Here is a 24,297-nt window from a genome sequence, read left to right as displayed (position 1 = left end):
AGTTTCTGTTTGTTCAGAGTTTTCGAAGGGAATGGGAAACCTACACCTATGTATAGGGGTTTTTTAATCGTTATTCTCTTGGTACAGGGAGTTAGTTGATATATGTTGATTGTGCATGTTGTTTGATATTGCTGGAAAATCTGAACAGCAATGTTTTAATTAAGCTAGCCAGTAATTTTAGCAAGATTTGGTTGCTATATAAAGTCCCTTATGCAATATTCTCTAATATTCTCCTTCCATCATTTAAGGGAAATGTATTCCCTATATTATATTTTAATATAAACAGTAAAGCATATTCCTATTTTTTCCTAATTTATAGATTTTTTTTTTTTTTAATTATTTTCTGTACATGATTATGGGGCAGACAATGTGGCTTAGTTTCTGTTAACAGAATTTACAAAGATGTTTTACTGCAACTAAATGCACTATACACCACAATAGTCAGGGTCCCACTCATTGACAAACTAAAGAAGAAGATAAATTATAGTAATCTTTATTAAATGCCACAAAAAATGCATTGGCAGAACATGGTAGCATTAAAAGCATACACAAAATAATGTATTACTACTCCGTCCCCAACCTAATTAGCAGACTAGTGAGATCTCTGTACTATACCTCAGATTAGGGTTTACTGGGCCAGGACCAAAGCCAACTGGAACCTGCAAATGTCACATATTTGAGCCCAAAAGAGAATAAATTTGAAATAACTGGATAAGAGTAAATGTACAAGTCAGGGCTGTGGAGTCGGAGTCGTGGAGTCGGAGTCGGTGCTCATTTTGGTGGAGTTGGAGTTGGTATAAAATGGACCGACTCCGACTCCTAAAATATATAATAAATTGGGTACAGTAATTCAATGCAGGATGTGCTGAATATTTTTTCATTGGAGTTTGGGAAAGTTATGAAATGTCCTATAAATGGCTGTTATATTCCTGATCTAAGGCTACATTCACACACAGCGTTTTTCCTGTGTTTTTTGAGGATACGTTTTTCAGCTGCAAAAGCTGATCATCTTTTTAAAAAACTGCATCACCTGAAAGGTTTTTGAGCTCATAGATAATGTTTTCAATAGCAAAAGCAGATTAGAAATCTGCTCTATCTATATATCCATTTATCCATATCTGTCTATCCATATCGTATCTGTACCAAAAAGAATGAAAACCGGGTAGTACACCAATATATATTCTGTTCTATCTAAACATCTTGATTATTGGATCATAAAAATGATTAAATGTCTGAGGTTCACATTGTACTACAATAAATTTTTCACTTAAATATAAGCAATATGTGTGGGAGTCGGAGTCGTGGAGTCGGAGTCGGTGTAAGGGAAATTGAGGAGTCGGAGTCGGAGTCGCAGGTTTGGCTTACCGACTCCACAGCCCTGGTACAAGTGAATAAAATAATGTGGCATCACACCTAAAAGGCAGCCGGTACTTGTGGTACTGGTATGGAGAGGGGAGGAAGATGCAAGGATGAGAAACTACGTGTACAAAGCTGGTGGATACAGAAAACGTCTAATCGCTGCATCTTTCTTTTTGTCCAGGTACCTGTAAACATTTTGGGTTTGATGCCAAATTTTTTTTTTTTTCTTTTGGATTGTGCATTTGATCTTATCTGCTGATCTAAAATGTAATTTATTCTTCTATTAGCTCAAATATATAACATTTGCATGGTCCATTAGGGCCGGACCATGGTTGGGGTTCACTTTATTGAGGCATGGTGCAGACATTCCCCTGGTCTTATTTTTAGACTGGGAAGGAGTAGTAATGCACTGCTTTCTGTATGTACTTAATTGTTTTAATGGTGTCATGTTTTTATGTTATTTAATAAAGATTGTCATAATTTCTTATTCTGAAGTTGCATTTCTGGTTGGAATTTTTCTTTTTCTTTGGTATTTTATTGGATGCTTTGTATATATGCTGATTTGGCACTCCTGGTTGGTGATTTTGGTGTTCCTGCCTATTTCTGCAATACAGGATCTGACTCATTAACTTTTTCAGAAGATTATTCTAGGCATGCTCTGTGATCTGTACAGAGGTCATTGTGCAGGGATGAGAAGGTGAGCTGTGACCATCAGCTATTGCGTTTGGCAGATCCTGTGTCATGTATTGTTTATAGTGTACATATAGAGGTGTTATCGATCAATGCTATCCTGCCTGAAATGACTGCTGAAAGTGATTTCTACAGAAAATAATATATCCTCTTAATTTTAGTCTCAGTGGCCAGAGTCAGATTTGTTTAATAAAGATAGTAAATATGAAAAATTAAAAAAATATCACTGAAGGTTTTTATTTTTAAACATTAGACATAAAAACTTGGTTGAAACATTAGGCCATTATCTGGTGACCAATTCCCTTTTTAATTTGTTCTGTTTCTCTCCTTTTCATCAGCTACCAAACCTGAAAGCACTTAGCTATTCACCAATGTCCAGTGCCTCAATATCCTGTGAGCGCCAGGTACTTGCCCCATTTTCTGAATCTAGCCTTGAAGATTTCCACCCTGTGACTCTTTTGGACACCCCACCTCGACTCCTTTCAGAGAATGAACTATACCCTGAAGAGGAGACCTGTGAATTCAGTTCAGTGACTAATCTGCATGGGATGGAGGACAGTGGAGGGGGTGGGACAGGTGTGAAGAAAAAACGGAAAAAAAAGGAGCAGGGGGAGGAAAAGGAGACTAAACCAAAGAAAAAGAAGGAACCCAAGAAAGAAAAAGTCAAAGAAACTAAGAAAGTTAAAGAGGCCAAGGAACCCAAGCAACCCAATAACCCCAAGGAACCGAAAAAACCTAGGAAGCCAAAGGAGCCAAAACCTCCGAAAGAGAAGAAAGCAAATTCAGAAACTGTTGCTAAACCCAAATCTAAGAAAACAAGGTGGGCTTATTACTTAACTAATGTTTTCTAAGCTTAGAGTGTGTGACATTTTCTTATTAACTATTGTAATTATACTGAATATGTAATGGCAGAATGATTTACAAATTGCTTGGTGCTTGGGTTACACACTTCTGTTTACCTCCAGAGAAAATGTAGCCATGGTTTCTAAAATTTTTGGAGATGATGTTCCTTAACATTTGTGGTTTGACTGTAGTTAAGAAAACTTTTATTTTTTTCAACATGCCACCACCATGTTTCATTGTAGGCTTCTAGAAAAAGCATGATGCATACAATAAAACATGGTGGTGGCAGTGCCCTTATGTGGGTTTACATGATTGTTGCTGGTGTCTGGGAGCAATGTTTGGTTGATGGTATCATACATTCAAGATGGAGAAGCTGCTACCAACACTCCATGCCCTTGGTAGATGTGCACTTTTCCAAAATGACATTGATCAATAATACACATCAGTTGCATTTCTGAAGAAGAACGGGGTGAAAGTAATTCAGTGGCCAAATATATCTGGTGGCACCTAGTACCCAGGTGTTTGTAGTCCTGTAAGTTGTGGGTTAGTGCCTCCACCGAAGTAGCACTTTTGTCATAAAAAATGCTGGCACATTTGCTGAATTTGAAGGGCAGCTGTCATGACACTTGTCCCACCCCTGCCCATCCTCAGTGCTGCCAGTTTTTGTGGTGCTGCTTGATACTGGCGACACCAAAAGTTGCACCCTTTTTGCACGGCTTCACATTACGTTAAAAAGATCTATTTAAAAAAAAAATCTGGTGTAAAAGCTTTGATGAATCGACCACTTTGTGTTTTGACACCTTTCTGTCATTTCCAGTGTTAGCTTTTTCAGCAATTTGTGCTACAGGAGCTGTTCTGTTGCATTAGCCTTTGATCACTAGAACTCTGTTGTTGGTTCATTGGCAGTCTTTTCTCAGAGCACTTTTGGTAGTTCACAACTGGGAATAGCTCACAAGACCTGCTATTTTAGAGTCGCTCAGACTCTTACGCCAGGTCTTTTTTTTTTTTTTTCCCACATCAATTCGAGAACCAACTGTTCACTTGCTGCCTACTATAAATATATTTTACAATTGTCATGTTTCAATTGCACCTGTTTTCATCAGTTTTAATATTATGGCTGATAGGTGTATAAGTTCATGCTTTGATAATAATATATTTAGAGTTCACCCAGACCCCTAAGTAGTGGCTTTTGGCCATAAGTTACTTTATGGAAACTTTTTCCTCCATTACCTTCATTGGAATATATATACCAGGAGGAAATCTGATGTGAGATTGCATGGCGAGTATCTGTGTCTAGACACTGACCATATGTCTTGACTCTTTATATTATAGATTGTCATAACTCTTAACCGTAAGGCAGGAAATTACATGACTTGCATGTACAAAACTATGTCTGAGTACGGAGAACCACAAGGAACCTAGAAGCTTATTGCAAAACTGTGCAATTGAAAAGGGATAAGATTTTTTTATCACAATGTATACTGTAAAAACAAATTTGCAAGGCCATGATTTTACTTGTGCTCTTCAATGTGGGTTAAACACTTAGCAATTTATTGTGGAATACGTGTATTCTTTTGTATCGTTTAATTACAGACGTCCTCCAAGAGTCATATGATGTCCGGCCTGGGACTGTGCGGTATACATTGCCTATATGGCTGTAATGAATAAGTCTGGTTTATTTCTGTACAGCAAAGAACAGGGACCAACCCCAGTGGAGAAAAAGAAGAAAGGGAAGAGGAAAGCAGAATTATGTGAAGATAGCTTGGAGGGAGAGTTCTCTATGTTAAACTCGGGATCTCAGAGCACAGAGGAGTCGACAGAGTCTCTAGACAGTCAGGTATGTGGATATAGCTGTTCTATCCAAGTACACCTGCTGCTCGTCTGCAAATGTACTCTTTGTGTGACGGATCCTGCACCATGAATGTACACTTAATGTATGTAGGATTTAATGTTTATTTCACATACTGTTTATAAGGAGATAGATAGTTTTTGTAAATATTTCTAGCAGTCAAAAGTGCGCATGCTGAGTTTTAGTAGAAAAGATTATACCATTTTGAAAAGCTGAACAGCCCACGGATCCGGCAGCATGTATGAGACCAACCAGGGACCAAGCCGCATAGGAAACTAGTTGGACAGACAGGTCCTTGGTGGCTTCTCCTTATCCGCTTCCCTGAAGTGACCCGTCTCACCCAGCCTGCATGTATGAGTCAGTGGCAGTGGGCAGAGAGAAGACTTTAACCCCTTAACGACCAGGGGTATTTTTGGTTTTGCATTTTCATTTTTTGCTCCCTTCTTCCCAGAACCATAACTTTTTAATTTTTTGGTCAAAATGGCCATGTGAGGGCTTGTTTTTTGTGGGACGAGTTGTACTTTTGAACGACCCTATGGGTTTTACCATGTAATGTACTCGAAAACGGGAAAAAAATTCCAAGAGCCGTGAAATTGCAAAAAAAAGTACACTTGTTTTTTGTGTTGCTTTTCTTACTAGGTTCAATAAATGCTAAAAGTGACCTGCCATTATGATTCTCCAGGTCATTACGAGTTCACAGACACCAAACATGTCTAGGTTCTTTTTTATTTAATCGGTGAAAAAAGAAAAAAAAGCGACATTTTCTGATACCCGTAGTGTCTCCATTTTTCATGATCTCAGGCTGGTTGAAGGTTTATTTTTTGCGTGCTGAGCTGAAGTTTTTAATTATACCATTTTGGTGCAGATATGAACTTTTCATCTCCCGTTATTGCATTTTAATGCAATGTCGCGGCGACCAACAAACATAATTCTGGCGTTTTGACTTTTTCATCTCTACACCGTTTAACGATCAGGTTAATCCTTTTTTGTATTGATAGATCAGGGGATTCTGAACGAGGCGATACCAAATATTTGTATGTTTTTTATTTTTTTTTTTTTTTATTTTGAATGGGGCGAATGGGGTTGATTTGAACTTTTACACACGTGGTCAAAATTGTTAGTACCGCTCAGATAATAACAGAAAAACCCAGAATGGTGACAGAAATAACTTGAATCTGACAAAAGAATTACCATATACACTCGTGTATAAGCCGACCCCGCCCCCCTAAATTTGCCGCAAAGAAACCTGGGAAAACTTATTGACTCGTGTATAAGCCTAGGGTGGAAAATGCAGCAGCTACTGGTAAATTTCACAAATAAAAATAGATACCAATAAAAGTAAAATTGAGACATCAATAGGTTAAATGTTTTTGAATATCCATATTGAATCAGGAACCCCATATAATGCGCCATACAGTCCAAGATGGCCCCATAAGATGCTCCAGACAAAATAAACCCCAAATAATGCTGCACAAAGGTTAATAATGGCCCCATATGCTGCCCCATAAAGGTTATGGCCCCATAAGATATTCCATAGATCTTGCTCCCATAAAATGCTTCATAGATTATGCCCCCATGCTCCATAGATTATGCCCCCATATGCTGCTCCATAGTTTATGCCCCCATATGCTGCTCCATAGATTATGCCCCCCATATATTGCTGATCCATAGATTATGCCCCCATATATTATGCCCCCATATATTGCTGCTCCATAGATTATGCCCCCCATATATTGCTGATCCATAGATTATGCCCCCATATATTGCTGCTGCAAATAAAAAAAAAAATGACTTACTCGCCTCTCGTCGCTGGGGGCCCTGTGCCAGTGTCCTGAGCAGGCGGTGACAGGTTCTGATGTCACCGCTGGCTCAGGACCTCAGCATTGGCGATATTTACTGATCTCCACTCCATGGTTGCGCGCTGCTCTGTCCTCTCCTTCGCGTCCTGGCAGTGATGTTCAGTCAGAGGGAGCGGCGCGCACTAACTACGTCACCGCGCCCTCTGACCTGAACATCACAGACAGAGGATGCGGAAGAGGACAGAACAGCGCGCAGCGGTGGCCCCAGGACAGGTGAATATAGCTTATACTTACCCCCTCCTGGTGCGGTCTCTGCAGCCCCCTTGCTTCTCCCAGTCTCAGGCTCCTTTCAGCGGTCACGTGGTACCGCTCATGAAAGTCATAAATATGCGCATATTCATGACTTTAATGAGCGGTACCATGTGACCGCTGAAGGAAGGAGCCTGAGACTGGGAGAAGCAGGGGGGCTGCAGAGACCGCACCAGCAGGGGGTAAGTATGACCTGACACCCCCGCCAACCCCCTGGTATATGACTCGTGTATAAGCCGAGGGGGGGACTTCAGCCCAAAAAATGGGCTGAAAATCTCGGCTTATACGCGAGCATATACGGTAAAAATTAAAAATCTATGAAAATGGACAAATGAAAGTCAGACATTGCTTTTCAACCATGCTTCCACAGAATTAAAAAAATAAATAAATAAATAAAACTCCTGAAGTAACTTAATATTTTGTTGCACAACCTTTTGAGGCAATCACTGCAATCTAACGATTCCTGTAACTGTCAATGAGACTTCTGGAACTCTCCACGGGTATTTTAGCCCACCCCTCAAGAGCAAACTGCTCCTGTTTTCTCCTTCGTCTCATTGGGGGACACAGAGACTGTGGGTGTGTGCTTCTGCCGTCTGGAGGCTGACACTAAGTATACAAAAAAAGAGTTAGCTCCTCCTCCGCCGCATACACCCTCGCCCCCAGACCGGGCGTAACTCAGTTTTTTGCTTAGTGTCTGATGGAGGCACACGCAGTCTGGAGCTCCAGACTAGGTTTTTTTTTTTTTTTTTTTCCTTTCTTTGAAGATAAGACAGGGGCGACGGATCCTATAGAGAGGGTCCGATCTCCCCAAATCATCAACGGGCGACCACGTGTGAGTAGTCCTCCACGTGTTTTCTCTCCCGCACCGAGGGACACATCTGGGACTTTTCCCCAGACAACCATTTTTCTTTTTTATTTTGTAAAGAGGGGCAACGCATCCTGATGAGAGGATTCGATTTCCCCATGAACTACAACGGGCGAGCACGTGTGAGCGATGGGCGATCCCCAACGGACTCCACGTTTTGTTCCTCTCCTGCAACGCGGGATTTCAGGTTGGCCCCTTCCACCCCTAGGTAGTGACACCAGGGGTGCAGTTGGAGGCGAGGTGAGCCAGGGGATCGAAGCATCCACCCCCAGTAGCCTCCCCCTCCCCGCCCAGGGATGGGGTTGAGAGCACCCCAAGAGAGCCCCCCCGGCGGCCAGGCTCACCTTTGTTTGTAGGGTCACCCCCCCGGAACGGGACCCTCCAGAATGCGCCGCGGGGCTGTCTGTTCCCCTGCCCGACGGGGTTACTTTCGGGGCCCGACTCTCTCCCCGGTGGAACCCGGTGCGAGTAGTGCCACATGCGGAGTGCGGCAGAAGTCCCGCCGGCGGCCGCGGTCCCCGCGGTATGGGGAGATCCGCAAGGCCGCATGAGGCCTGCCCGCCCCTTCCGGTGGTAGCCGGAAGCCCCGCCCACTGACTTCCGGCAGCCCGGGGGGCGCGGCGGGCGCGCAGTGACCGGGGAGCGCGCGCCCTCCTCCCCCTCCTCGCAGGTCCCCGCCGGAGTATGGCTGAAGCTCCGCCGGCGGCCGCGGTCCCCGCTGTATGGGGAGGGCCGCGAGTTCCGCCCGCCGCTTCCGGTGGGGGCCGGAAGCCCCGCCCACTGACTTCCGGCGGCCCGGGGAGCGCGGCGGGCGCGCACAGTGACCGGAGGCTCCCGCCCCCCCTCCCCCTCCTCGCATTTCCTCGCCGGAGTGCGGTCGGAAGCCCCGCCGCCTCTCTCCAAAGTGCACCGCAGTGCCCCCGGCGAGTAACGGCACGTGAAGCAGCTCGTCCACGTCTCAGAGTTTTCGCTGCGGCCAGAGCACCCCGTGGAAGAGGTGGGACGTTACCGGTGGGTGAGTGCAACCCCGTTTCGAGTGCCGCACTGGTTGTCAAGGAAGGGGTTACCCTCCTCCTACCCTACCCTGCAATATGTCTGGCAAAGGGAAAGCTCACTCTTTCCTATACGCTGTTTGCGTTTCCTGTGGGGTCAGGCTGCCTAAGGCGCAGCCGGGTAAATTTTGCGAAGCCTGTGAGTCGGAGCGAGCCCAGGAGCCCCCCATTGTTGCAGAGCCCAGGGGTCAGGACCCCCCAGAATGGGCAGTGTCTTTATCGCATTCTATGATGTCCCTTACGAAGGCAATTGAGTCCCTTCGAGGCCCGGGCAGGGTCAAGGATGGTGGTCTGCCAGCGGAAGACAGCTCGTCCACGTCTCAGGACCCTTCGTCCGTTAGGGGCCGCTCCAGCACCAGACAAGCTCATGGTAAGAGAGCTCGTTCTCCGTCGGCCGGGCCCTCTGGGGAGTCGGCGGCGATTTTTAGGGCATCTCGTTCCCTGTCGCCAAGCTCAGGAAGCGATCAGGACGAGGGCGAGGAGGAGGAGGAAGCCTGGAATCCAGAAAGCCTGGGATACCAGGACTCGGTGGACAGCCTCATTGAGGCAGTCAACCAGACTTTAGAGATCGAGGATGATGTGTCCACGGCCTCAGGTCACAAGGTCTCCTTCAAGAAAACCAGGCGTCCGCATAGAAGGTTTGCCACACATCCGGAGTTCGAGGAGCTAGTCCAGAAACATAGGGAACACCCGGATAAGCGCTTTGCAATGCAAAAGGCGCTGCAAGCAAAGTATCCGTTTCCTCCTGAACTCCATAAAGGGTGGGTGGAGTCGCCAGTAGTGGACCCACCGGTGTCACGTTTAGCATCAAGATCGCTATTGTCGATACCCAGCGGTTCTTCTATTAAGGACCCAACTGATCGCCTCATAGAGGGGCTTGCCTGCTCAGTGTATGAGGCAGCAGGGTCGGCTCTGGCCCCCTCCTTTGCGGCTACCTGGGTGGCTAAGGCCATGGTTTCATGGGCAGACACTCTGCATAGGGCCCTCCAAGACAGGGATCTGCCCGCGGAAATCTTGAGGTGACAAATCAAATATCAGGAGCGAGTGATTATCTCGTCGGCGCCGCTCTGGATGCGGCCGAGTGTTCTGCTGTGGCAGCAGCAAATGCGATCGCCGTAAGGCGAGCATTATGGCTGAGATTATGGAAAGCGGATTCTATCTCTAAAAAATCCTTGACCTCATTGCCTTTTCAAGGCAATCGGTTGTTCGGTGAAAAGCTTGATAAGCTTATCTCAGAAGCCACAGGGGGGAAGAGTAGTTTTCTACCGCAGCAGAAAAGTTGGCCGGCATTCAGGCAGACGCAGAGGCGTTTTCGGCCCTTTCGTAGCTCCTGGAGGTGGACTTCGGCCAGGGCATCCACCTCCGCAAATGATGGTCAGATTAGAGAAAGGCAAGTTTCTTACAGGGCCAATCCGCTGGGTAGAGGCCTAGGCCGTTTGCCCAGAGCGAGGGGGGCCAGATCACAAAAGCCTCCAGCAAAATGACTCGAGGCACTTCGTACCTACGGACGACACAGTGGGCGGACGCCTACTAAGGTTCAGCCACGTTTGGGTCGCAGTGGCACGCGACGCTTGGGTGGCAGAACTGATATCGTCCGGGTACAAGATAGAGTTTGTCGGACTCCCGCCACGGCGTTTCTTCCGTTCCCGGCTCTCCGGAACAGAATCGCAGGCGGAAGGTCTGTTGCAGGCTATAATGACGCTACAGCGCAACGGGGTCATTGTCCCAGTGCCGAAAAGCGAAGAGACGCAAGGTTTTTACTCCAACCTGTTTTCAGTCCCCAAAAAGGACGGGACAGTAAGGCCAGTACTGGATTTAAAGATCCTGAACAAGTTTATCAGGGTCAGGCGATTTCGGATGGAATCCCTCCGTTCGGTCATTTCAGCCATGGATCCAGGGGAATTCCTGGCCTCGATCGATGTGCAGGATGCATATCTACACATCCCGATTTTTCCTCCACACCAGAGGTTCCTGCGTTTTGCGATCGGAGGGCGACATTTCCAATTTGTTGCTCTGCCCTTCGGTCTGGCCACTGCCCCCAGAGTCTTTACAAAGATAATGGCGGTGGTTATGGCCATCCTGCATGCTCGGGGCATAACGGTACTACCCTACCTGGACGACCTTTTGGTAAAGGGGCCGTCGTTTCAGGCGTGCCAGGAGAATGTCGGTATCACTCTGGATACCCTGGTCCGCCTAGGTTGGCTGATCAATCGGAACAAGTCGTCCTTGGTTCCGGCTCAGAGAATCGTATTTCTAGGCATGGTTTTCGACACCTCCCAGGGGCTGGTGATCCTCCCTCAGGACAAGGCGCAAAGGAACAAACAGGGGGTACGGAACCTTCTTCAGCCGGGCTCCAGATCCATCCGGTACGGCATGAGTGTGTTGGGCAGAATGGTGGCGGCGATGGAGGCAATCCCGTTTGCCCAGTTCCATCTCCGTCCGCTTCAACGTGCGCTCTTGTCAGCATGGGACCGAAGGCTGCTTTCCCTCAATCATCGGTGCAGTTTGTCTCCACCGGTCCGACGGTCACTCCAGTGGTGGACTCGCGACTCGTCTCTGGTTCAGGGGAAACCCTTTCCCCCGGAACAGTGGTTGGTGGTGACGACCGATGCAAGCATGCAGGGTTGGGGAGCAGTTTTCCAGAGTCACACAGCCCAGGGGCGGTGGTCCTTTCGGGAGGTAATTCTCCCGATCAACATTCTGGAGATACGGGCAATACGATTGGCCCTGCAACATTTTCAGCGTTGGCTGACAAACCGGCCGGTGCGCGTTCAGTCGGACAATGCTACAGCGGTAGCGTATGTGAACCATCAGGGGGGCACGCGCAGCCAGGCAGCCATGCGCGAGGTCGGGCTGGTACTGCGTTGGGCCGAGAAAAACCACGTGGTAATTTCAGCGGTGCACATTCCGGGAATCGAAAACTGGGCGGCGGATTTTCTCAGCCGACAGGGGGTCGCGGCAGGGGAGTGGTCCCTGCACCCCGAGGTTTTTCAACAGATCTGCCAACGGTGGGGGACACCAGACGTGGACCTTATGGCATCCAGAGAGAACGCCAAGATTCAAAGGTTCGTCGCTCGATCCCTCGACCCGCAGGCAATCGCAGCAGACGCTCTGGTGCTTCCGTGGAGCCAGTTTCGGCTCCCGTACTTGTTCCCCCCGCTACCTCTGCTTCCAAGAGTCATCAGAAAGATAAGGAGAGAGAAGGTTCCAGCAATTCTGCTGGCCCCAGACTGGCCTCGGCGGGCCTGGTATGCAGATCTGGTTCAACTAGTGGTGGACGTACCCTGGCGTCTCCCAGATCGGCCGGACTTACTGTCCCAGGGGCCGATCTGCCATCCGAACTTAGGGGCCCTGTGTTTGACGGCGTGGCCATTGAGTCTTGGCTGTTAACACAGGCAGGATTCAGGCGCGATGTGGTGGCCACGATGGTGAGTGCCCGAAAGCCTTCCTCGGCGAAGGTATATCATCGGACTTGGGAAGTGTTTTTCCGTTGGTGTAGGGATCGCGGAGTGGCTCCTCTGGTTTTTTCGATCCCCAACGTACTGGCTTTTCTGCAGGCAGGGCTGGACGCGGGATTGGCTCCGAGTTCGCTCAGAACGCAAGTCTCGGCCCTGTCGGTGCTTTTCCAACGAAAGGTCGCTTCGATCTGGCAGGTTAGGACGTTTATGCAAGGGGTCGCACATTTAGTACCCCCCTATAAGGCACCGATGGAATCATGGGACCTGAACTTAGTGCTCAGGGCCCTTCAGGAGCCTCCCTTCGAACCGTTACAAGAAGTCTCCTTACCTTACCTGTCCAGGAAGGTCGTTTTTCTGGTAGCGATAACATCTATTAGGCGGGTTTCGGAGCTGGCGGCTTTATCTTGTAAACCGCCGTTCCTGACTTTTTATAAGGATAAAGTAGTTTTAAGGCCAGCTCCCCCCTTCTTGCGGAAGGTTGTCTCTGCATTCCATATCAAAGAAGACATTGTCTTACCCTCGTTTTGCCCGGCACCGGTGCATAGGGTAGAAAAGGCATTGCACACCCTGGATCTGGTAAGAGCCCTTAGGAGGTATGTGACAAGGACAGCGCCATTCCGCCAGACAGACTCTCTATTCGTGATTCCAGAAGGGCGGCGGAAGGGACTCGCTGTGTCCAGAGCGACTTTGGCCAGATGGGTTCGTCTGACAGTCCAAGAATCATATCAAATCAGTGGCACGCCGGTTCCGGCAGGGATCAAGGCACACTCGGCTCGAGCAGTGGGTGCCTCATGGGCACTGCGACACCAGGCTTCAGCGGAACAGGTGTGCAAAGCAGCTACCTGGTCCAGTTTGCATACGTTTGTCAAACATTATAACGTACATACCCAGGCATCCTCGGATGCAAGCCTGGGAAGAAAGATTCTCCAGGCAGCAGTTGCGCACCTCTAATCAGGGGCGCAAAATAGCATGGATTGGGTGAGCTAAGATCCCGCCCAGGGACTGCTTTAGAACGTCCCACAGTCTCTGTGTCCCCCAATGAGACGAAGGAGAAACATGGATTTTTGTGAGTACTCACCGTAAAATCCTTTTCTCCGAGACGCTCATTGGGGGACACAGCACCCACCCTATTAGCCAGTTGGCATCTGTTTATTTTGAATTATACAAATCCTTATGTAAGGATCAGGGTGGTCCCTTTTTCAGACGTATAATTTCTTGCCTGAGTTTAAGGCGCGTTCTCCTACTGCTTATGCACTAAACTGAGTTACGCCCGGTCTGGGGGCGAGGGTGTATGCGGCGGAGGAGGAGCTAACTCTTTTTTTTGTATACTTAGTGTCAGCCTCCAGACGGCAGAAGCACACACCCACAGTCTGTGTCCCCCAATGAGCGTCTCGGAGAAAAGGATTTTACGGTGAGTACTCACAAAAATCCATGTTTCTCGTGTTTGAAGGTTCGCCTTTTCCAGACGGCATGTTTCAGCTCTTTCCAAAGATGCTTAATAAGATTTAGGTCAGGGCTCTTCAGAATAGTCCAATGTTTTCCTCTTAGGCATGCTTGGGTGTTTTTAGCTGTGTGTTTTGGGTCATTAACTTGTTGCAAGACCCATGACCTGCGACTGAGACCAAGCTTTCTGACGCTTGGCAGCACATTTCTCTCTAGAATCCCTTGATGGTCTTGAGATTTCATTGCACCCTGCACAGATTCTAGACACCCTGTGCCAGATGCAGCAAAGCAGCCCCAGAACATAACAGAGCCTCCTCCATGTTTCACAGTAGGGACAGTGTTCTTTTCTTGATATGCTTCATTTTTCTGTTTTGGAACATAGAGCTGGCTTTTTTATGATTTTATGTCCTCCTTTGTTGTCTCCCATGAAGTCCACTTTGGCTCATGCAACGACAGATGGTGCAATCTGACACTGATGTTCCTTGAGCTTGAAGTTCACCTTTAATCTATTTAGAAGTTTTTCTGGACTCTCTTGTTACCATTCGTATTATCCGTCACTTTGATTTGTCATCAATTTTCATCCTGCGGCCATGTCAGGACAACTCTTTCTTTCGCTTCTTCTGGTCCATGTTGAGTGTGATACACAACATGTCACCAAACACCACAATGGGAATCAATGAGTGGGCCTGTATAGAGGGCTACAGATACTAAGATTGTAGACACCTTTGAGGCTAATTAGTGGACACACATTGATTTAACATGTCCCTTTTGTCACATTATTTTCAGGGGTACCATCATTTTTGTCCAGGCCTATTTCATGAGATTTATTTTTTTAAAAATTCTGTTGAAGCATGGTTGAAAAGCAATGTCTGACTTTCATTTGTTCATTTTCATAAAGTTTTGATTTATTATTACTTTTGTGAGATTCAGGTTATTTCTGTGACCATTGTGGGTTTTTCTGTCATTAAACGAGGAGTGCCAACAATTTTGACCACGTGTATATATATTTTTTATATTTTTAAAAATCTTTTTTTTTTTCACTTTTGGCATGCTTCAATAGTATCGATGGGAGAATAGAATCTGCCATAACCCGATTAGCTCTAATCATCACCTTTATGTAGAAGAATTACTCACTTGCTATGAGCGCCGACCACCGAAGACCTCTGGTTGTCATGCCAACCCATTGATGACCCGCGATCACGTGACAGGGGTCACCGATGGGCAGATTTCCGGCACGATTGCCGGAAGCGCATGTTAAATGCCGCTGTCAGGGTTTGTCAGCAGCATTTAACGGGTTAATAGCCCCGGGTGGATCGCGATTTCACCCCCTGGCTGTTCCGGAAACGTGTCTGCTGTTCAAAACAGCTGACACGTGCCAGGAAAGATGTGGGCTCATCGCCGCTGCCCACTTCAAAGGGAGGGAGTCCGACATTGGCCTAAACTTACACCCGATGTCAGAAAGGGGTTAATGTATGTTTTTCTTTAACCCCTTAATCCCATATGACGTACTATCCCGTCCATGTGCCCTGGGACTTAATTCCCAGAGACGGGATAGTACGTCATAGCGATCAGCGGCGCCCACGTGGTGATCACCGCTGATCGCGGCCGGGTGTCAGCTGATTATCACAGCTGACACCCGGCACAATGTGTCAGGGGCGGTCACGGACCTCCCCCGACACGTTAACCCCTTGCACACCGCGATCAAACACGATCGCGGTGTACCGGGGGTTAAAGGGAAGCATCGGCACGGAGGGGGCTCCTTCCGTGCTTCCCTGAGCCCCACCACGGCAGCGCAATGTGCAGCGCTGCTGCGGGGGCTCCTTCCCTGCAGGCCCCCGAATCCAAGATGGTGACGGGGACCTTCGGGGGCCTGCAGGGAGCCGGCTTCCTCAGTGCCTGCGAAGCGCAGGCACGAGGAAGCCTGCTGCACTACCTGTGACAGATCGCTGATCTGTCACAGTGATCGGTGATGTGACAGATCGCTGATCTGTCACAGGACAGTGATGTCCCACCTGGGACAATGTAATAAAGTAAAAAAAAAAAAAAAAAAAAGTTAAAATAATTTTTAAAAAAAATCGCCAAATAAATTAGAAAAAAAAAATATTCCCCCAATAAATTCATTTTTTGGAAATAAAAAAAAAAACAATAAAAGTACACATTAGGTATCGCCACGTCCGTAATGATCCGCCCTATAAAACTGTCCCATTAGTTAACCCCTTTAGCGAACCCCTTAAAAAAAAATATAAAAAACGAAGCAAAAAATGATTTATCATACCACCGAACAAAAAGTGCAATAACGCGCGATCAAAAAGACGCATATAAATATCCATGGTACCGCTGAAAATATCATCTTGTCCCGCAAAAAACGAGCCGCCATACAGCATCATCAGCGAAAAAATAAAAAAGTTATAGCTTGCAGAACAAAGCGATGCAAAAATAATTATTTTTTATATAAAATAGTTTTCATTGCATAAAACCGACAAAACATAAAAAAACGACCTAAATGAGGTATCGCTGTAACCGTACTGACCCGAAGAATAAAGCCGCTTTATCAATTTTATCGCACGCGGAACGGTGTAAACGCACCCCCCCAAAAGAAATTCATGAAACGCTGGTTTTTGTTCATTCTGCGTCCCAAAAATCGGAATAAAAAGCGATCAAAAAATGTCACGTGCCCGAAAATGGTACCAATAAAAACGTCAACTCGTCCCGCAAAAAATAAGACCTCACATGACTCGGTGGGTCAAAATACGGAAAAATTATAGCTCTCAATATGTGGTGATGCAAAAACTATTTTTACAATAAAAAGCGTTTTTTAGGCCTGTTTCACACTTCAGTTTTTTGTGTCAGTTAAAATCCGCCAGTTAAAATCCGCCAAAAAGGCGGAAAGCGGATCCGTTCCTACATGATATGAACAGATGCCACCGGATCCGTTTTTTGACGGATCCGCCGAATGAAGAATTTTAAAGGAACCGCTGCCCTGGAAGGAGAGCGAGAGAGAGAGAATTTTTTCTCTGTCCACCAGAAATGAGTTCAGGGTTAAATTGGCTCCTGACATTCCTCCGGGCATGCGCTCTATAAAAAGGGGCAGCACGGTGGCTCAGTGGTTAGCGCTGCAAGGCTGCAGCGCTGGAGTCCTGGGTTCGAATCCCACCAAGGACAACATCTGCAAGGAGTTTGTATGTTCTCCCCGTGTTTGCGTGGGTTTCCTCCGGGCACTCCGGTTTCCTCCCACACTCCAAAGACATACTGATAGGGAATATAGATTGTGAGCCCCACCAGGGACAGTGATGAAAATGTGTGCAAACTGTAAAGCGCTGCGGAATATGTTAGCGCTATATAAAAATAAAGATTATTATTATTATAAAAATGCGGATCCTGCGGTACAAAAAACATTACATGGTCCGTCCAGGCATCTCTGCGGACGCAAAAAAATTGACGAATCCGCAAAAAAACGGATCCAACGGATGGCCATCCGTCAAGATCCGCCGGTAATGCAAGTCAATGGGGGAAAAACGGATCCGCCAAAAAAAATGGCGGATCCTTTTTTTGCAAAAACGGCGGATTTTGACTGATGGTCAAAAACGGATGTGTGAAACAGGCCTTAGAGTGTGACCGCTGCCAAACATAAAAACCCGCCATAAATAGTAAATCAAACCACCCGTTATCACCCCCCTTAGTTAGGGAAAAATAATAAAATTAAAAGAAAATGTATTTATTTCCATTTTCCCATTAGGGTTAGGACCAGGGTTAGGGCTAGGGTTAGGGCTGAGATTAGGGTTAGGGGTGTGTTGGGGTTAGGGTTGGAGTTAGAATTGGGGGTTTCCACTGTTTGGGCACATCAGGTGCTCTCCAAATGCAACATGGCTTCTGATCTCAATTCCAGCCAATTCTGAGTTGAAAAAGTCAAATGGTGGTCCTTCCCTTCCAAGCTCTGCCATGCGCCCAAACAGTGTTTTACCCCCACATATGGTGGTGTATCAGCCTACTCAGGACAAATTGCAAAACAACTTTTGGGGTCCAATTTCTCCTGTTTCTCTTAGGAAAATAAAAAATTGGGGGCAAAAATATAATTTTTGTGGAAAAAAATGTTTTTTTTTAATTTTCACGCCCGGGTGTTATAAACTTCTGTGAAGCACTTGGGGGTTTAGAGTGCTCACCACACATCTAGATAAGTTCCGTGGGGGGTGTAGTTTCCAAAATGGGGTCACTTGTGGGGGGGGTTTCCACTGTTTAGGTACATCAGGGGCTCTCCAAAAGCAACATGACACCCGCAGACCATTCCATCAAAGTCTGCATTCCAAAACGTCACTACTTCCCTTCCGAGACCCGCCGTGTGCCCATACAGTAGTTTTCTCCCACATATGGGGTATCAGCGTACTCAGGACAAATTGGACAACAACTTTTGGGGTCCAATTTCTCATGGTACCCTTGGGAAAATAAAAAAAAATTGGTGACTAAACGATCATGTTTGTGGAAAAAATATGATTTTTTTATTTTCACGCCCGGGCGTTATAAACTTCTGTGAAGCACTGCAGGGGTCAAAGTGCTCACCACACATCTAGATAAGTTCTTTGCGGGGTCTAGTTTCCAAAATGGTGTCATTTGTGGGGGGTTTCCACTGTTTTGGTACATTAGGGGCTCTCCAAACGCGACATGGTGTCAGATCTCAATTCCAGCCAAAAACGTCAAATGGCGCTGCTTCCCTTCCAAGCTCTGCCATGCGCCCAAATAGTGGTTTACCCCCACATGTGGGGTATCGGCGTACTCAGGACAAATTGCACATTAACTTTTAGGGTCCTGTTACCCTTGGAAAAATAAGAATTGAGGGAAAAATAAGAATTGTACGGCTGTATGTTATAAACTTCTGTGAAGCCCTTGGGGGTTCAAAGTTCTCACCTCATATCTAGATAAGTTCCTTGGGGGGTCTAGTTTCCAAAATGGGGTCATTTGTGGGGGGTTTCCACTGTTTAGGTACATCAGGGGCTCTCCAAACGTGACATGGCGTCCGATCTGAATTCCAGTCAGTTTTGCATTGAAAAAGTCAAACGGTGCTCCTTCCTTTCTGAGCTCAGCCATGCGCCGAAACAGTGGTTCCCCCAACATATCAGGTATCAGCGTACTCAGGACAAATTGCACAATAAATTTTGCTGTCCAATTTCTCCGTTACCCTTGGTAAAATAAAAAAAATTGAACCTGAATTATTTTTTTTGTGAAAAAAAGTTAAATGTTCATTTTTTTTTTTTTTAAATATTCAAAAAATTACTGTGACGCACCTAAAGGGTTAATAAACTTCTTGAATGTGGTTTTGAGGACCTTAAGGGGTGCAGTTTTTAGAATGGTGTCACTTTTGGGTATTTTCTATCATATAGACCCCGCAAAGTGGCTTCAAATGTGATGTGGTCCGTAAAAATAAAATGGTGTTGCAAAAATGAGAAATCGCTGGTCAATTTTTAACCCTTATAACTTCCTAACAAAAAAAAATTTGGATCCAAAATTGTGCTGATGTAAAGTAAACATGTGGGAAATGTTACTTATCAAGTTTTTTGTGTGCCATATCTCTGTAATTTAAGGGCATAAAAATTCAAAGTTGGAAAATTGCGAAATTTTCAAAATTTTCACCAAATTTCCGTTTATTTGACAAATAAACGCAAGTTATTTGAATGAAATTTTTCCACTAACATGAACTACAATATGTCACGAGAAAACAATGTCAGAATCACCGGGATCCATAGAAGCGTTTCAGAGTTATTACCTCATAAAGGGACAGTGGTCAGAATTGTAAAAATTGGCCCGGTTATGAACATGCAAACCACCCTTGGGGCTTAAGGGGTTAAAACATTGCAGACTTTCATAGTCAAGCATACCTGGCTGAGATCATAAAGCCAGTGTCTGATACATGCTATCTGTGGTTCGTGCAGTATGTATCCGCTGTCAGCTTCCCTTTAAAAATGTCAGGTGAAGGCTGGACCTTTTAGCAAAAACTTTTCAAACGTGTCTCGTTTTTGCAGGATAATGCACCAACCCAGAAGTCTCATAATACTCTGAAAAAAAGTCAATGAAACAGACTTTGAATCGTTGGTCATCTGCCACATTAGGACAACTATATATCAGTACACTAATACATTAATTTCTTTGTGGCATTCAAGCTTAATAGTGGGACAACAAATCTGTCCTGCTAATCAATGGAATGTCTCTTGTTGCGGACTGAAATGCTTTTTTGAAATAAATTATTCTGTGAATTGCTGCTATTAAAACATACACTTTGTAACCACGTGTGGCAGCCATGTATTTGGTTCATTCTTGGCACTTTCAATATTGAACTTGTGTCACTGTACACAGAGGAATGACATGTATGTCATAAAAATATTGATTGACAGTAATGACAGGTCACATTTAAAATTTCGCAATAGATTGTCATGACACAACTTTCCCATGTATTGTTTCTTTTATATGTTGGTGATTTGAGTTTCCGTCTACATATTTCCGTCTGCAAAGATTCTGCCGACGTATGTAATCTTTTGAGCACAACTGTATGCATGAACTTGTGTATGCTGGCTTGCTATGTACTCACCCCCGTATTATAGTGCTATAATACTTATGAATTGAATTGTCTGATTACTACAATTCATTTTTAGGTTGAAGTTTGCCCAAGGTTCAGCTGGTGGCCATGGTGGGTGGATGGGTTGTCAGAGTGAGAGACAGGCTTCACTCATCCATGATAGCCATGTGCTTTAATAGGGCATGTGGCAAAGGATTTGGCTTTGACATAGCCCTTTCAATATAATGTGCAACTTTTGAAGCACATATGTTGATTTCTTGCAATCTGAAACATACCGCATAATTTGTTTCTGTATGTATTTGCCATTTATGCTCCTATTTATAGTTCTAAAGAACTTTTGTGTACTTTAGAGTCACTGAGAAAATGCAAACTATCCAACTCTCAAGTTACAAAACATATTTATCATATTGGCTGCTAATACTTCCTTTATGGCAGAGTAAAGGATTTATCCCAAAATGTATCACTTATTTTTCCGTTGTTAATGGTTTTATACTTTTTTTTTTTTTTTTTTCTCATTGTAAAATTTAAGTGGTTTTCTTATGGTTTCATGTAAAATAACAATCTCCCTTCTGCTTAGAAGAGGAGGTCGGGTCGTCAGGTGAAACGAAGAAAGTATAATGAAGATCTTGATTTCAAAGTGGTGGATGATGATGGAGAAACTATCGCTGTGTTGGGAGCCGGGAGAGCATCTGCACTATCGGCATCAACGCTGGCATGGCAAGCCGAGGTTAGATGGCTATCTTGTGTATATATTAAAATCTGTATGATCTGACAATAATGCTAGATTTTATGTTGGAGGTAATGCTGAAATTGTAGATACACCTTTAGATAAAGTATGAAAGCACAAAGACAATGTTCTTTATTGCTAAATCTCAGCAATGTACTAGGCATTTGTATCTGGGTTGGTAAGCATATGTTGTGTATGTACGATACGTTAACTAGAGTAACTCTACCTGGAGATACCGCACTTTTCCTGTTCTCCTTTGTGCCTCCATTCAACCACAAATATATTAGGCAGTTTAAGCACTGGTGTTGGGTATTGTGTTGCATGGATTTCAGTTAGGACGCCTGTTCCCCCAAATAAAAGGGTTGTGATAAAACTATGTGCAAATTAGTCATGATCTTCCATATCCAACATTGTACACTATATTTCTGGACTTAAGAAAATGTTTTCGATATGATATTGTCCCTATGCACAAAACAAAGTGTCGCCACTATTCTCTGCAATGCCTTGGTATGCTTTAGGATTGAGTTCTGCAATATTTGTGCCAGATTGAGAACAATCCCTCTCTTCCAAATTTACATTTACCTACCTCTGTGGGCACTCATGAGCCCATTAGGTGATGTACAAGTGTTTCGCACTAAATTAGAAGATCATCAAAAAGTTAATTTATGTCAGTTCTTCAATACAAAAAGTGAATCTCATACAGCTCTGGCAAAAATTAAGAGACCGCTGCAAAATTTTCAGTTTGTCTGATTTTTCTCTTTATAGGTATATTTTTGAATAAAATGTAAATAGCTCTTTTATTCTATAAACTACTGACATGTCTTCAAATTTCCAAACATTAACTTTTGTATTTATTTTCAGAAAATGAGAAATGGTCAAAGTATCAAAAAAATGCAGCGCTTGCAGACCTCAAATTATGCTAAGAAAACAAGTTCATAATCATTTAGAAACAACAATACTAATGTTTTAACTCAGGAAGAGTTCAGAAATCAATATTTTGTGGAATAACCATGATTTTTAATCACAGCTTTCATGCGTCTTGGCATGCTTTCCACCAGTCTTTCACACTGCTTTTGGGTGACCTTGTGCCACTGCTGGTACAAAAATTTAAGCAGTACTTCTTTGTTTGATGGCTTGTGACTATCCATCTTCCTCTTGATTACATTCCAGAGGTTTTCAATGGGGTTCAGGTCTGGAGATTGGGCTGGCCATGACAGGGATTTGATGTGGTGGTCCTTCATCCACACATTAATTGACCTAGCTGTGTGGCATGGCGCTTTGTCCTGCTGGAAAAACCAGTCCTCAGAGTTTGGGAACATTGCCTGAGCAGAAGGAATCAATTGTTTTTCCAGGATAACCTTGTATGCGGCTTGATTCATACGTCCTTTGCAAATGAGGTGTCCTCTGGTTGGAATTCAAATGACACTGGAATGGAATGGCTGTCAGACATGTAGAGAAGCTGATTTTTATAAAACTGTGCAGTGGTCTCTTAATTTTTGCCAGAGCTGTATATTATGTAGAGTCATTACAAACAGTGATCTATTTCACGTGTTTAATTCTTGTAATTTTGATGATTATGGCTTACAGCCAATGAACACCCAAACGTCATTATCTCAGTAAATTAGAATATTTTATAACACCAGCTTGAAAAATGATTTTAAAATTCTAAATGTTGGCCTACTGAAATGTATGTTCAGTAAATGCACTCAATACTTGGTCAGGGCTCCTTTTGCATCAGTGTGGCATGGCATGGAGGCGATCAGCCTGTGGCACTGCTGAGGTGTTATGGAAGCCAAGGTTGCTTTGATAGCAGCCTTTAGCTCGTCTGCATTGTTGGATCTGGTGTCTCTCATCTTCCTCTTGATAATAACCCATGGATTCTCTATAGGGTTAAGGTCAGGTGAGTTTGCTGGCCAATCAAGCGCCGTGATACTGTTTGTAAACCAGGTATTGGTACTTTTGGCAGTGTGGACAGGTGCCAAGTCCTGCTGGAGAATGAAATTTCCATCTCCAAAAATCTTGTCGGCAGAGGGAAGCATGAAGTGCTCTAAAATTTCCTGGTAGACAGCTGTGCTGACTTTGGTCTTGATAAAACACAGTAGACCTACACCAGCAGATAACATGGCTCCGGAAACCATCACTGATTGTGGAAACTTCACACTAGACCTCAATCAGCTTGGATTATGTGCCTCTCCACTCTTCCTCCAGACTCTGGGACCTTGATTTCCAAATGAAATGTAAAATTTACTTTCATCTGAAAACAACACCTTGGACCCCTGAGCAACAGCCCAGTTCTTTTTCTCCATGGCCCTGGTGAGACACTTCTGGCCTTGCCTATTTGTCATGTGTTGCTTCACACAAGGAATGCAACACTTACAGACCATCTCCTGGATGCATCTGTGTGTGGTGGTTCTTGAAGCAATGACTCCAGCAGCAGTCCACTCCTTGTGCATCTCCCCAAATTTTTGAATGGCCTTTTCTTAACAATCCTTTCAAGGCTGAGGTTATCCCGGTGTCTTGTGCACCTTTTCCTACCACACTTTTTCCTTCTACTAAACTCTCCATTAATATGCTTGGATACAGCACTCTGTGAACAGCCAGCTTCTTTAGCAATGACCTTTTGTGGCTTACTCTCCTTGTGGACATCTGTCAAGTCAGCAGTCTTCCCCATGATTGTGGAGCCTACTGAAACAGACTAAGGCTGGTTTCACACTTGAGTTTTTTTGCGCTGCGTTTTTGCGCATAAATGCGCATGCGTTTTTTTCACTATACTTAACATGGATGCGCATAGTCATACGTTTGTACGCGTTTGTATGCGCATGCGTTTTTTTGTAGTGCGCGCCCGGGCGCACAAAATGCATCCTGTTGCACTTTTTGTGTGTCAGACCTGTCTCAAAAAAACGCATGCGCACGCAATGCGCACAAAATTCACCCAAAAACACATTATAGTCTATGAGTGCGCTGACATGCGCATGGTCATGCGCACGTCAGCGCAAAAAAAGCATGCGTTTTTTGTAAAAAAGCATGCACAAAAAAGCAAGAAAACGCATAAAACCGCATGATGTGTTTTTTTATGTGTGTTTGCACTGCGCACGCAGCGCAAAAAAACGCAAGTGTGAAAGTAGTCTAAGGAACATTTTGAAACGCTTAGGAAGCCTTTTCATTTTTTTTTTTTGTTAATTATTCTAATTTACTGAGATAATGACTTTTGGGTTTTCATTGGCTGTAAGCCATAATCATCAACATTAACAGAAATAAACACTTGAAATAGATCACTCTGTTTATAATGACTCTATATAATATGAGTTTCACTTTTTGTATTGAAGAACTGAAATAAATTA

At 44.8% G+C, this 24,297-nt stretch overlaps 1 protein-coding gene across 7 annotated transcripts in view; it reads left to right on the top strand.

Moving 5' to 3' along the window:
• Positions 1 to 24,297, top strand: part of CHD6 (chromodomain helicase DNA binding protein 6) — a 275,948-nt gene that overhangs the window by 47,570 nt on the left and 204,081 nt on the right. For 6 of the 7 annotated variants that reach the window (XM_073555368.1, XM_073555372.1, XM_073555373.1 and 3 more), the window contains 3 exons: positions 2,388 to 2,869; positions 4,582 to 4,729; positions 20,807 to 20,956. In XM_073555368.1, coding sequence (XP_073411469.1) covers positions 2,388 to 2,869; positions 4,582 to 4,729; positions 20,807 to 20,956 — 780 coding nt within the window. The remainder of the gene's footprint in view (positions 1 to 2,387; positions 2,870 to 4,581; positions 4,730 to 20,806; positions 20,957 to 24,297) is intronic. The other variant, XM_073555370.1, reaches the window with a different exon arrangement.

Source organism: Dendrobates tinctorius, unplaced genomic scaffold, assembly GCF_039654945.1.
Source record: "Dendrobates tinctorius isolate UK_male_01 unplaced genomic scaffold, ASM3965494v1 ptg000223l, whole genome shotgun sequence".
Lineage (NCBI taxonomy): Eukaryota > Metazoa > Chordata > Amphibia > Anura > Dendrobatidae > Dendrobates > Dendrobates tinctorius.
The sequence above is the reverse complement of the archived record's forward strand: the minus strand, read 5'-3'. Positions and strand labels throughout refer to the sequence as shown.